The sequence below is a fragment of the Helianthus annuus genome, chromosome 12 (assembly GCF_002127325.2).
Source record: "Helianthus annuus cultivar XRQ/B chromosome 12, HanXRQr2.0-SUNRISE, whole genome shotgun sequence".
NCBI lineage: Eukaryota > Viridiplantae > Streptophyta > Magnoliopsida > Asterales > Asteraceae > Helianthus > Helianthus annuus.
In genome coordinates this window covers 50,129,291-50,142,622 of record NC_035444.2, presented here as the reverse complement: position 1 = coordinate 50,142,622, position 13,332 = coordinate 50,129,291, and the positions used below count along the sequence as shown (strand labels likewise).

General features: G+C 35.0%; 1 protein-coding gene across 5 annotated transcripts; it reads left to right on the top strand.

Annotated features, from left to right (window-relative positions):
• Positions 1–8,934: 8,934 nt before the first annotated feature.
• LOC110894837 lies at positions 8,935–13,332 on the top strand. 5 transcript variants are annotated; one of them, XR_002566762.2, is made up of 7 exons: positions 8,935–9,545; positions 9,708–9,956; positions 10,144–10,739; positions 10,853–10,936; positions 11,036–11,090; positions 11,879–11,933; positions 12,441–13,332. XR_002566762.2 is itself a non-coding variant. In XM_022142072.2 (7 exons), exons 4-7 carry the CDS (start codon positions 10,190–10,192, stop codon positions 12,454–12,456), a joined length of 705 nt encoding a protein of 234 aa, XP_021997764.1. In that variant the 5' UTR covers positions 8,938–9,167; positions 9,284–9,545; positions 9,708–9,956; positions 10,144–10,189; the 3' UTR covers positions 12,457–13,332. The 5 variants fall into 5 exon arrangements, 3 of the variants coding, with proteins under 3 accessions (XP_021997764.1, XP_021997763.1, XP_021997762.1); XR_002566761.2 differs by having other exon boundaries at positions 8,936–9,545; positions 11,036–11,286; XM_022142072.2 differs by lacking the exon at positions 11,036–11,090 and having other exon boundaries at positions 8,938–9,167; positions 9,284–9,545.

Genomic DNA, 13,332 nt, shown 5'->3' with positions numbered 1-13,332 from the left:
ACCAAATTTTTGACACCACAAAAAGGGTCAAAATTATTTGTGACCGCTCCATGTTTGCTACTAGATGGCCGTGTTTGCTACCAAGTTGTGATGGGTTTTTTTTTTTTTTTGCCACCGTTTTGGTACCATTTAGCCACCAATGTTGCCTCCATTTAGCCACCGTTTTCATTGAAAATTTGCTACCATTTAATGACATATTAGTTACCATTTCATTAAAAAATTTGAAACCATAGCGGTTTCTCTATTTCCAGATTTTCCATTTTCCATGCTTTTTCATCATAATACATTTCTATAATATTACAAATTTATATAAAATAATCAAATAAAATTACAAAATCCCAAAAATATATAAAATTATAAAACATTCTAATATAAATGCCAACTACAACATCAAATTACCGAAATTATCCTAATACGATAAACATCAAAACATTCAAAACCAAGTGTTTATTTGTGACATCCTATTGAGCATGACATCTTTGTCCACCTTATCTTTTTTCTTTTTCAGCCAACAAGCCCGCAATACTCCATTTAACCTTTCTTTTTCTTCATCCTTTTCCTTAACGAGCTCCTTGATAACCAAGTTCGACTTTTCAATCTACAAAAAAAAACAATGAACAAAATCAGAAGTCAGAATCAAAGAAAACGTACAAATTCACAAAACTGGATGAAAGAAGTCAAGTATTGGTGAGAAATAAGGCGCCTATGGCCATCGTTGACCTATTTAATGGTGTGCTTCCTTTCCTACAATGTGATTGCTTCCGCATCACATGAGCTAACAATTCACGCCCAATTATCTTATCCTACAAATGTAGAATTTAGAAGTTAACAACAATGTACAAAGTAATAGATACAAGAATTTAAAATTTTAGTTACTATCCTACTAATTATAACTCCTACTGATCTATATCTAAATATATGACTAGGGGTGAGATTTTTAACCCAAACCCGAACCCGATTACAAGGAACCCAGATCCAAATAACCCGAACCCAAATAATGCAATTATATCTAATGGAATAAAACCAGAAGACATACTGTTTGTCGTCGTTGTGTTTGCTGATCACTTCCACATAGTCGGCAACAAGATATACAGAATAAGCCCACCTGGGGTGGTGACTTGGGCATTTCTCTCCAACCCACACCCCAACCCCCGCCCCATACCCCATAGTCTAACTGGTTAGGTATGTTGGGTTAGGTTGGTTTACTAGACACACTTTTCCCAACCATCAAATTGTTTAAATGCCAATTTAGTTTGATGAGTTATTAACTGAAAATACATTTTGGTAATCAAACTTCATACCTTGTTGTTGTTGCTTCTTCCTATTAAAATGATAAAATAAGCAAATAACAACCAGTATGGCGAAAACCACAAATGCTACAGGGACAATAACCCGTACTCTTCTCCCTGCACCTGAGCTTTTAATGTTAGTTTGATATTTAGACAGGTAATTATCAAATTAGTAGTGGAAATAAAACTATTGTTTTTTTTTTAATTTACCTAGTTGTGAAGACGACATTCGTATATAAACAGTGTCCCCGGTATTTTCAGGAAACGTTCTGATATCGATTAGGCCACCGAACCATAGCAAGCAACCACTCCCAGAGATATTCGTAGTTGGGTAAGCAGTACACAAACAATTTCTTTTACACATCTTCTCACACTCTTCGTGGGTCATTGTCAGGTTATACCATGACCCCTGATTGTCTGGTAACTTCAGATTTGAGTATTTATTGAACCCCTCCCCAGGTTCACAATTCAAATGGACTGTATGTCGACACCCTTGTGACCAATCTCCAACCCTCCACTGATCAGGAAATTTGGGTTCAAACTCCTTCAAACATTCACAAGCCGGGGACTTGTAAATGTTGCATATTGATCACAGTGATCGATTTCTGAGACCAGATAAAGGATACATTCTTGTTTGCTATCAATCCATAACAAGTGCTCTATATCACCATTTGGTTGTAACACCATCCAATGGTCGCCACTTTTGGGAGCAAATAGGGATTTGGAGCGATTAAGGTATTGGATCGGAGGATGATTCCATTAGTGATGGTGGAGTGGAGGATAATTCGATTAGTGATGATGGAGCGGAGGTGATGTTTCTAGAGATTTTGGGGAGAAAAGTTTAGAATTAGAACCCTAGATGTGATAAGTTAATTAATATCCCGCTTTCAGTTCAAAAAAGAAAATTGATATCTCGCTTAAATTTTGGGGGAGCGGGTAAAACAACTTGATATTTCCACTTATTTTTTTACTTTATATTGTGACCATGTGATGGTGGCAAACTGAATGGCCGTCGAAAAATGGTGGCAACTTTCATAAAACTTTTCATATTTGCATATTTGACAACATTTTACTAGGTTTTCTTAATTTTTATTATTTTTCGGATGTATTTGCTACCAATACGATTTCGGTTGAAAAAAGGTAGCTAATTTTGTGACCGTTTTTTTCGGTGGCAAATTATTGGTGGCAATTGCCCAATTTTCTAGTAGTGACTTATTTTGCAATTTTCAAAAGATCCGCATTTATTGAAAATAAAGGGTGTAAAGATAAAAAAGTTGGATTTTTGGGGTGATGGGTGATTATTTTGCAAAAATTTTGCGGGTTTAAGAAACGAAAGGTTTTAAGGCTCAAAATGGTTTGTCTAGGGGGAGTTTTTTTTTTTGGAAAAAATAAGGAAAAATAAAGTTTTTGGATGAAAAACTGGTTTGGTCCTAATGCCTCTGTCATTTACTTACTTGGATTAGCGTCGGTAAGGACTTGGGATGTATTGCTTTGGCAAGTTCTAGAGTTGTAAGAACCAAATGGGCTATTCACACAAGAAATGAAAATTTGAGCGATTAGTATATATGTGTGTATTTATGCTCAATAAAGGCTCAAAACTCACTTTTTGTGGGAAAAGAGTTGTAATGTAAAAACTTATATATAAACAAGTCAAATTTTTTTATAAAAATTTGTTAGGCCCATTTTTATAATTTTCTTTAATTGGTTCTTTTTGTCATGACGTTTTTAGATGTAAATTAATAAAAACATCATTTTTAGAAGTTTTATACCCAAGTAAACTAAGATAAGTAAATGAAAGAAAATAAAGTTTTTGAAAAATTTGGAGTGTTTAGCGGTTCCAAACAAGTTTTGTGTAAGGCTTCTTTTAGAACAAGGGATTCAAGGTTTTAACCTCCTCCCCCCACTTAAATTACACATTGTCCGCAATTTGTCCCAAAAAATATTTGTTTAGGCTGAATATGTAAAAAGTGCTGAAAAATAACAAAATTTTGTAGTTACTGGGCACTGAACATGGGGTCATGTTGGATGAACACGGCCCGTGCTCAAAGTGCTAGTTACTGGGTTTTTAGAAAACTTACAGTGGAGTGAGTACGGGGTCGTGTCTGGTGAGCACGACCCATGTCACTGTTTGGAGAAAAACTTTTTTACAACAGAGGACTAGGCACGGGGGCGTGTTGAGTGAGCACGGCCCCGTGCTGTTTGTCTTTTTCAGTTAAAAATGCAGGTTTAACTCCTATTTCCGGGCTTAGGGACCGCTATGCTTAGTGTATCCAAGCCCCCCATGGTACCTGCGTTCTACAATGCTACCACAACACAACACAACACAACACAACACAACATTATACAACAAACCAAACATAAAACCTAAATTACAAGTGTTTAAGTCTAACCACCACCACATCATCCAAACATAAAAACAAAATGCAGAAAATAAAAGTGTCTAACAGAAAGTAAATTGTCTTAACGGGACGCAACCCAAAGAAATGTTAGATTGTTCAAAAGGTGAGAGATTTAACCTACCCGTCAACCATGTCGCCCATCACCAATGCCGCCTAATCTGAATCCATCTGTTGCCCTTCGTCCTCTTCCTCCTCGTCACCGTCTCGAATCACCATATGATCCCGGATGTAGGTGATATCATGCTTCATGGAGAGGAGGTTGCGTTCCATGCCTCCTATTCGGGTGCTTGCGCTTTGGCCTAAGTTGCGTTCCATGCCGCCTATTTTTGATTATTTGTTTAGGCTGATTATTTCTTTAGTTGTAAATCAAAGTTCAAATGTATCAACACACAAGATTTATGAGAATAACTCATGTCTATTTTAATATTAATCAAACGAAAAACTAAACTAAAAATTACAATATCTATACTTTCTATTAAAATGTGGTATGCATGAATTTCTAAAAACCACATATGTTTGCACACGTGTATCACTACTAGCATAATATAATATAATAACTATAACTATAGGGTTAAGATCAAATACAAAGGATAAAATAAATAAGAAGGGTAAGAAGGATTCTAGTCCATTGATCTTAGATTTGGAGGGTTGAGATTAGTTGTAGGGAAAAGAAGATAATAGAAGGGCATAAAGGGAATCCTATATTTATGGATTTTCTCTCTCCACATGCAAGGCATGTGTCAATTCTCTCATCGATTTAAAACGTCCATAACTTTTTCATACGACATTTTTTTTTAAAAAAATCACCATAATAATGAGCGTTTTTTTATCTTTCATATGAGTACCATATTATCATATAAAAATAAAATAAAAAATTTCATTTTTACTGGGTTTGTTTTGCATTGTGTTAAAGTTTTCAGGTCATTGTGTCTTTTAACTGGGTTTTGGTCAGTAGAGTTTCTATACATTATGTTATTATCAAAACCTATAACACAATGTTAATTTGGGTTCTATCCATTGCATTTTATAAGAACCTATAACACAATATATGACACAATGAAGATGTTGTTGTATCTGGGATTTCTATAAATTGTGTTATTAGTTCAGGTCATTGTGTTTAATATACTATTCATTATGTTTTAATATGTTGTCCATTGTGTTTTAATAATTTGTTAAATTTTTTTATTATCTTTGTTGATTGTGTTTTAGTTTGTTGTATATTGTGTTTTTAGTTTGTTTTCTATTGTGTCTTTTATCTGTTGTCATTAATTGTGTCTTTTATCTGTTGTCATCAATTGGGTTTTTATTTAGTCTGATACTTATTGTGTTATATGTTATCGCCATTGTGTTATACGTTATGGTTATTGTGTTTTAGTATGTTGTCCATTGTGTCTTTATCTGTTGTCATTGATTGTGTTTTTGATCTACTTTACATTGTGTTTTACATCATGTCCATTGTGTAATATGCAACTGGGTTTTTGAACTTTTTTTTGAAAAATATAACAATATGGTACTCGTATTAAAGATAAAAAAACGCTCGATTTTATGGTATAATCGTTTTTAAAAACAAATGAAGTATAAAAAAGTTACGGACGTTTAAAAATTGGGGGGAAATAATATGTGACTTGCATGTGCATATTCTCTTTCATCTTGTAGACAAAATTACCCTTTCCATTTAATTCCTCCTAAGACACTTACCATTCTCTGATGGCGTCTTACCCTTTACGGACGTTTAAAAATTGGGGGGAAATAATATGTGACTTGCATGTGCATATTCTCTTTCATCTTGTAGACAAAATTACCCTTTCCATTTAATTCCTCCTAAGACACTTACCATTCTCTGATGGCGTCTTACCCTTCTTATTTTTAAATACTTTGTATTATAACTCAACTCATTTTACCCAATAACTATAATTATGATATAATAGGTTAATACTAAAACGGTACCAAATATATGAAAAAAAGCCACATTTCAATTTAACATGATACGTAATGTTACTATTATATCCTTATTTTATAGGGCCGACATATGTTGTTTAAATCACTCATTTTAAGTTCGAATCCTTACCAGAGATGCTCTTCTATATTTACATAATTTATACTTAATAGAAATCGAACCTGAGATCTCTACAGAAGGAAACCACTTAATGAAAAATCCCTGACCAACTGGACTATTAGAATTTAAAAATTCTCTTAATTAAATGGGAAGCAACTGTCAAGAACGGTTTTCTATAGAAATTAAAGATATAAATTTACAATCATACAAATAAAAGTTGATGACCTCCTTGTTATTTTTATACTTGGCACAGGATTTTTGCAATGAATTTTTAAATGTTTCCTTTATCATAAATCAACCTAACCTAACTATCAGAGCTTGATACAAAGTTTGAACGCGAAATAATATATTTAACTCAATAGATATTTGTGGGTTCTGTAAGTTTTCTGGTAACGGGTACTTACAGTTAAAAAAAATGGTTACTAGGGTTGGCCAGTCCGTGTCGTCGCACGAGGTCCAAATTTTCAAAAGACTCGAAAGGTTTTTATAAGCTTCTATATAGGATAGGAGTTGGCCAGAAAGTCCAAATTTTCTAAAAAGTGTAAAAAGTCATAAAACACCGTAATGTCAACCATAAAACACACCAAAAACCCACAAATAATATGATGAAGATTACTAAAACATCATGTATGTGGGTTTTGTGTTGTGTTTTAGATGTTAAGGCTCTGATTGTGGAATGACAAATATTATTGTGTTTTATGTTGTTTAGCATTGTGTGTTTTATATTCATAGTTCTACGATGGTGTGTTTGAAGTTTTTATGGACTATTAGAGTTTGAATATGGTGTTTTAGTAATATTCATTCTATTATTTGTGAGTTTTAGGTGTGTTTTATGCCTGAAATTATTGTGTTTTATGACTTTTTACACTTTTTAGGAAAAACACACTTTCCGTAGGATCCCCACTCCTTTTATATATATAGTAAATGATATATTTAATATATGCATTCATTTAGGAAAATTGATATTTAATAAGCCAAGCTTTAACCAGTTGGTAAATAATAATCCAACCTACAGAATTGGTATATAATAATCCTACCTATCAACATGTTGGTACTCAATAAACTTTCGTTAATTTTTTTAACTGAAGTTAGTTTTTAAGTTTTATTTATTACACAAATAGTCCCTGTAGTTGTAATTTACTAGTTTTAACTATTTTATAAACCTCAAATCGAGGAAAAGGAGGATTTTCGTTTGGTTTTTTTGTTTCATAAAATAGTTAAAACTTGTAAATTACAACTACAGGGACTGTTTGTGTAATAAATAAAACATAAAAACTAACTTCAGTTAAAAAAAATTAACAGAAGTTCATTGAGTACCAAAATATTGATAGGTAGGATTATTATATACTAATTCTGTAGGTTGGATTATTATTTACCAACTGGTTAAAGCTTGGTTTATTAAATACCAATTTTCCATTCATTTATTATACACAAAAGTTTTGGTGGTCATTGGCGAAGCTTTGAAGGGGTCGGGAGGGGCGTCCGACCCCCCGAACTTTTCGCTCAATAGTGTTATATATGTAGTTTTCGTATAGAAATTTTTGGATATATACGTTTTCGACCCCCCGATTCTATAGAATTTTGGGTATATACGTTTTCTGACCCCCCCAGTCAAAAACGTCAAGCTTCGTCACTGTTGGTGGTAGAGTGGAAAAAAACCATCTCAAGATCATGTTGAGATCTCAAGTTTAAGTCTTGGCTCCACCACCACCAAGGTCTCATTTTTTTTAATTAATTTTCTCTTACTACAATTTTGGGCCCAGTTTTTTGTTTCACCCGAGTAGAGATGGGCATTATCGGGTATTTTTAAAACCCGGAACCGGTTCCAACCCGGAACCGGGTATGGATACAAGTGAATGGAACCGGGTTGTCAGTGGAACCGGGTCCGGGTATAACCCGGGTACACATCATTTATTTTATAACCGGTGGAACCGGTTTCGGGTACAAGAGAACCGGGTCCGGGTACTGTTTGGAACCGGTTCCACTGCGTATTTCAGAAAAGGCTGACGACTACTGTTTGGAATCGGTTCCGCTCAGAAAAGCTGTTTTTTTTTTTTAAAAATTCGTACCGTTATAACCGGTTCCGCTGCGAAAAAGCTGTTTTTTTTTTAATTCGTACCGTTAGAACCGGTTTTCAATTATAAAAATCGATTTAAAGTAGCCACAATGCTTCGTTAAAGTAGAATTAGAATCCTTGCTTAACAAGGAGCCACAATGCTTGCATTGAGCCTTTTGCGAACCATCGCTCATCTCGACTAAATCCCAATTGCACCAAACGGATGGGGAGTTTGTGCTTTTAGAGTTCTTGGAAGCCATTAGAAATATGTAAAGAAGGTGAAGAAATAGATACAAGAAGAAGATGAGTTGTGAAAAAAAATAAAAAAAAATTGTGATATTTATAGTATAACCGGTTCCAACGGTCATAAAGGAACCAATTCCAACGGTCAGATTTTGCATTTAATGAGTTACCATATATCAAGATTCGGTTCCAACGGTCAGATCTATATAAGAATCGGTTCCAACGGTAACATACCGGGTACAGATAGGAACCGGGTACATATAGGAACCGGGTACGGGTAGAAACCGGGTACGGATAGGAACCGGGTACGGTTGACTTTTTTTAGAAAAAATGGGAACCGGGTAATACCCGTCGGGTTTTTTAAACCTGGGACCGGTTCCTCTGAGCATCGGGTAGGAACCGGAACCGGGTCCGGGTCGGGTCCACTGGAATCGGGTAGGAACCGGTTTTTATGCCCATCTCTACACCCGTGGTCTAAATTATTTTGGGAGTTTTCGAATACAGCTCTGATGGTCACGATAACTTTTTGCAATATGGTTCAGTTACATTTTAGTGGTGTCGTATACGTCTCGACTTTTTCTGGATTCTTTTTATCAATTTTCTGTCATTTGTAAAATTAAATAGTCAACCAAGGGCCTTGTATGAATGGACAAAGCAAGTTGTATTGGGCCTGTAGTCACTTTCAGTGGGCCAACCGATCACTTGTTCAAAGTTCATAAGCTATTTGTATTTTACCCGACACATATCCAAATTCTTTTCACTGATGTGTACATCAAAGAATTCTCTAATATTTTTAGGATAGTGGCCTCTAATAATTAAAACCTATATAAATTAGCAACTACTTTGAGCTTGGGTGGGTTGTACCCAACGCTTTGGGTGTTTTTTAAAAAAAATTGGATATGTTATTCAGCTACATAAACGTTCCAAACACTGCATCATCTCTTCTCCTCCTTCCCCAAAACACCACATCATCTCTTCTTCCCCCAAAACCCTTTCTATTCTCTCTGTCAACACAAAGAACCTATAGAAACGTCCATCGTTGCCGACGAAGACGATGAGGAATCAAAGCGATGATGGTTGTGTTCTTCATTTCTGCGACAATCGTAGCTGTTTTTTTGCCGCGTGTATGTCCTTCCCATGCGTCTTTCTATTTGTTAGACACGTTTTGTTTTTGAGTTTTTGTTTGGTACATGGTTTTGATTTTGAGTGATGACCATTAATGGTGATGGTGTGGATGAAGGACGACACCACGGTGATGTTGGGGGCCAGCTTGAAACCCTAAGTCAAACCTAAACAGAACGGTTCAGACCATCTTCCTCTCCGGTAACACCGTTTTCTTCTCCGGCCAGACCATTATTATACCATATGACGAAAGCGGGGGCTAGGGTTTCACCAGAAAACACGACGGGCATCAATCGCCTAGGAGTAATTGATCGGCAGGTCGAGTGAAAACGGAGTGAAAACAATGGCAGCAAAGCAAATTGAATGATCGCTGATACAATGTATGTGTTTTACTGTTTGTTTTGTGATTTGATTTGTGTGTTGTTGAATTGTTTGAAATCTTGTTAGGTTTAGGGTTAATATAGTTTGATATGTTAGATGTGGATCTATATGTTAGGGCAAATATTTTGGCTAAATTTTGAAGTTTTATTGTCGGATTTTAGTGAGGACTAAGATGAATACATCATCTGGTAGTCTCATGAAGAGATGGAATGCATTCAAGGCTAGACCAGCTGCATCCGCCTGTCTCATACTTTATCAATGTGGTTTCCAACCTCAGATGACTAGAAGAGAAGTTGCCCTTAGTCATGGAGTCAAGTATGCTACACAAATCTTTTTGGCTGTTGCGTTCATTCATATGAATCAAGGGCGTTTGGAACTGTGAATACAAGTTTGTTGTATCAAATTTTCAGGTTCTGTTCATAAGTTGGTTTACTATAGTCGTTTTCATTCATATTTTGCTTAACAAAAGATAAGCTTAAGGTATTTGTCGTCTTTGTAGTCTTAACAAGACATGATAGTAAATTAGTAAAAAAAATAGAATTATTGTGTCTAAAATTCTAAATTGCCATTTATTGATGAATTTAATATTGTCACTAGGTCAGTTAAACACTTTGATGGATATTTTGTTTACGAAGATCTCGAAATGATCAACTCTGAGATTAAGACAACTGATCTCGGGACTAATGTACCCGGCACAACCGCATTTCACAAACAGCCGGTTTTCGCAGCCAGAAAAGTAGCATTAAGAGAGGTGCAACAGAACAATAATAACAACATAACACGCGACACCCATTCGGAACGTTTACTTCCAGTCGACGGACAACTGTTTGCAGACGCATCTAAAACATGCGGTACTAAAATGGCTACACCTGACTATGCGCCATCTCCTATCTTGACCAATAATGGCGCACATGAGCATTTTAATCTCCTGCGTAGTAAACATGAAGGATACCATGGGAAAAACGTTGGTTATTCACAATCTGCAAGTGTACCTCATATTAAACAAGAAATGAGCCAGATTAATGGGAATAATATGCGTTACGGTTCTTTAGTGGTGTCGAACCAAATGGCTTCGAAGGTGTCTGTTTCTCGGTTTAAAGAGTATAATGAGGAACAGAGGGCTGACCGATTGGTAAATTTGCATAATTTTATCAATCAATGTGATGGGTCGGAGTATAGAGATAATATTCAATGTATATATTCTTGATTCCCTTTTTTTAAATGGATTACTACCGAACATAAGACGTTTAATAATTTATGAATCTATTTTGATCTGATGATTCTTATGATTCTTATGATCTTACAGTGCTCTTGCGTTTATCGCCTTTGGAGCTTAGTAGATACGCAGTTGAGTTAGAGAAAAGAGCGATTCAGTTAACCATAGAAGAAGGTATGGGAAATGATAGTTTTGGTTTTTTTTTTTAAATTGAAAATTTTGCCTATTGGAACTAAAAAACTTTTATCTTTTTTATAATATATGTTCTTGCAGCGCGCAAATCCTTCATATAAAGTCGACAAATGTTAACTTTATTTGCTTTTAAACGGTGTGCATGTGTTCTCTTAACTCCACTTTTATATCTGGAACCGATAACTGTGTTAAGACATTTTAATGTATGTGGTAAACATTTGTGCGGGCGATAAAGGAGATGAACACGAGACTGAGAATCGGAAATGCCCAAAACTTGGGTTTAAGGTCAAGGACGTGGTGAATATAACTGAAGTTTTTCTGGGTGTTTGGATGTATGTTCTGTTACTGATTTGTGATTAGTGATTTTCTGGTTATACTTGCTTTTGAATTGTGACTACTCACTTATTTAAGATAATCAGTTCTGTACAAAAGTATAGATAAAACGTACCTATCTATATTAACATGTAAAAAGAAATCTAAGTTGAAACTTTTACTCCAATTTCACAATATTTTTTTGTTTAGTTATCTATTTTTTGGTTATTACTTTAGGTTAAGGTGATTTGCCCTGTTGATTGGTTACTATTTGGCATTAATATGGGTTTGTTATAGGTATAATTTATGTCCAATATGTTTGCCAACTGGTTTAGAAGTATACTCAAGTGTTTACAAAGTAAAAAAATAAACATGAAGACAACATAATAACGTGTTGGCGGGTCAACTTAAACTGTCCTTGCCCGTTTTGACACTCATAAAATTTAAACGTTTCGGCTAGAGTCCATTCTGAGCCGTTACTCGCTGGCCCCTTTTTGCTAGCTGCACCTCAAAAGGAGTTTCTAATCCATACAATACTTTCAAATTACTTTGCATGAATATTATTCTTTGTTGAACTCAAGTAGTGCTGATTTTTTTTGTTATCTTATGCAGTTATGCCCCTTGCCTTGCTAACATCAAAGACATGGCCTTTGGTTGTGGACATCAGGTATTGTTATGTTTCCATATTTTACTTCAAACAAATTTCAAGTTTGTCGCATTTGGTAGTCAAGAACAAATCGCCACAATGGTTTCTATGACTTTGTTGGTAATCCAAGGCCGTTTACTGACCTTGATGCTGCAACTCATCGATTCCGAAATTCGACAAGAGCTATCGAACTAGAAGGAATCTTGCAGATTGCGTAGTCATTAAAGAGCTGCGGTGTGTTATATTATCATATAGTCATACTTATAGAATGTTAAATACAATGAATAGTGCTTTAAAAAAGAAGTTTTTGCCTTCCAACCTTGCGCACTCTGGAGCCCGGAAACAAAATAAGCTTAAACATTATTAACTCTTTTTAAGTTGACAAGCCTGCTGTTCAAAAATGATAAAAAAAAATTAAAACATTAGGGTTAATCAAGTTGCAGTAGGCCTTTAGTAATTACATTTCATGATGTATTTTGAATATAATCTTCCCATATAAATACAAAATTTAATAACTTTGAACGTTAGGTGGAAAGCTTTTTAAATTGTGCTGCTTTAAAGCGGAGAGCGTGATGAATGAAGAAGCTGAAAAGAAAGTCTTTTAAAAGCCGCCGACAATGAAGAACAGGTAGGTTGAACCCAAAATAGGCCCTCGTCCATCTTTTGCGCAACTTGTCTACATATCACTCTACGTGTTAGTATGCTAAGTTATGATAAATTACCTTTCATATATAAGTTAGGCGATGCAGCTATGGAACGTCGATGTAACAAATACTTGGTGTTATTTAGTACGGCTATGAATGGATCCCGCCGCATTGCGGCGGGTGATAAATCCTAGTTTTTACTAAACGTCAATGGTTATTGTTAGTCTCGTTTTTTTTTTTTTCTGACAGTCCCACCTTTCAACAATTTTTTATCCATCGGTCTTCAGTTAAAAAAAACTTAACTCTGTTAAGTTTTTTTTTTCTTTTTTCGAATTACAAACTAATGTTTTAGGATTTTTAATCAGAACGAGGATACGAATCTATTAATATAAAACTTACCTCGAAACGGTGCTTCAAACGACTTGTTTTTTGTTAATTGGAAGTTTAAACACCTGAATTGAAGCACCGTTCTCGTCGTTTGGAGCACAATTTCAATGTAAGTTTTACATCATTCGACTTGTATACTCGTTCTGATCAAAAGCCCTAAAATGTCAGTTTGTAATTCGAAAAAAAAAAACTTAATGGAGTTAAGTTTTTTTAAATGAGGACCGGTGGAGGAAAAATAGTTGAAAGGTGGGACTGTGAGGGGGAATAAAAAAAGATGAGACTGGTAATGACTAATGACGTCTAGTAAAGATTATTAGAGGCCAATATCACTATTTTTTTAATATCATATGACTAGTCATTTTTTACAATCCAATAAATCATTATAACAA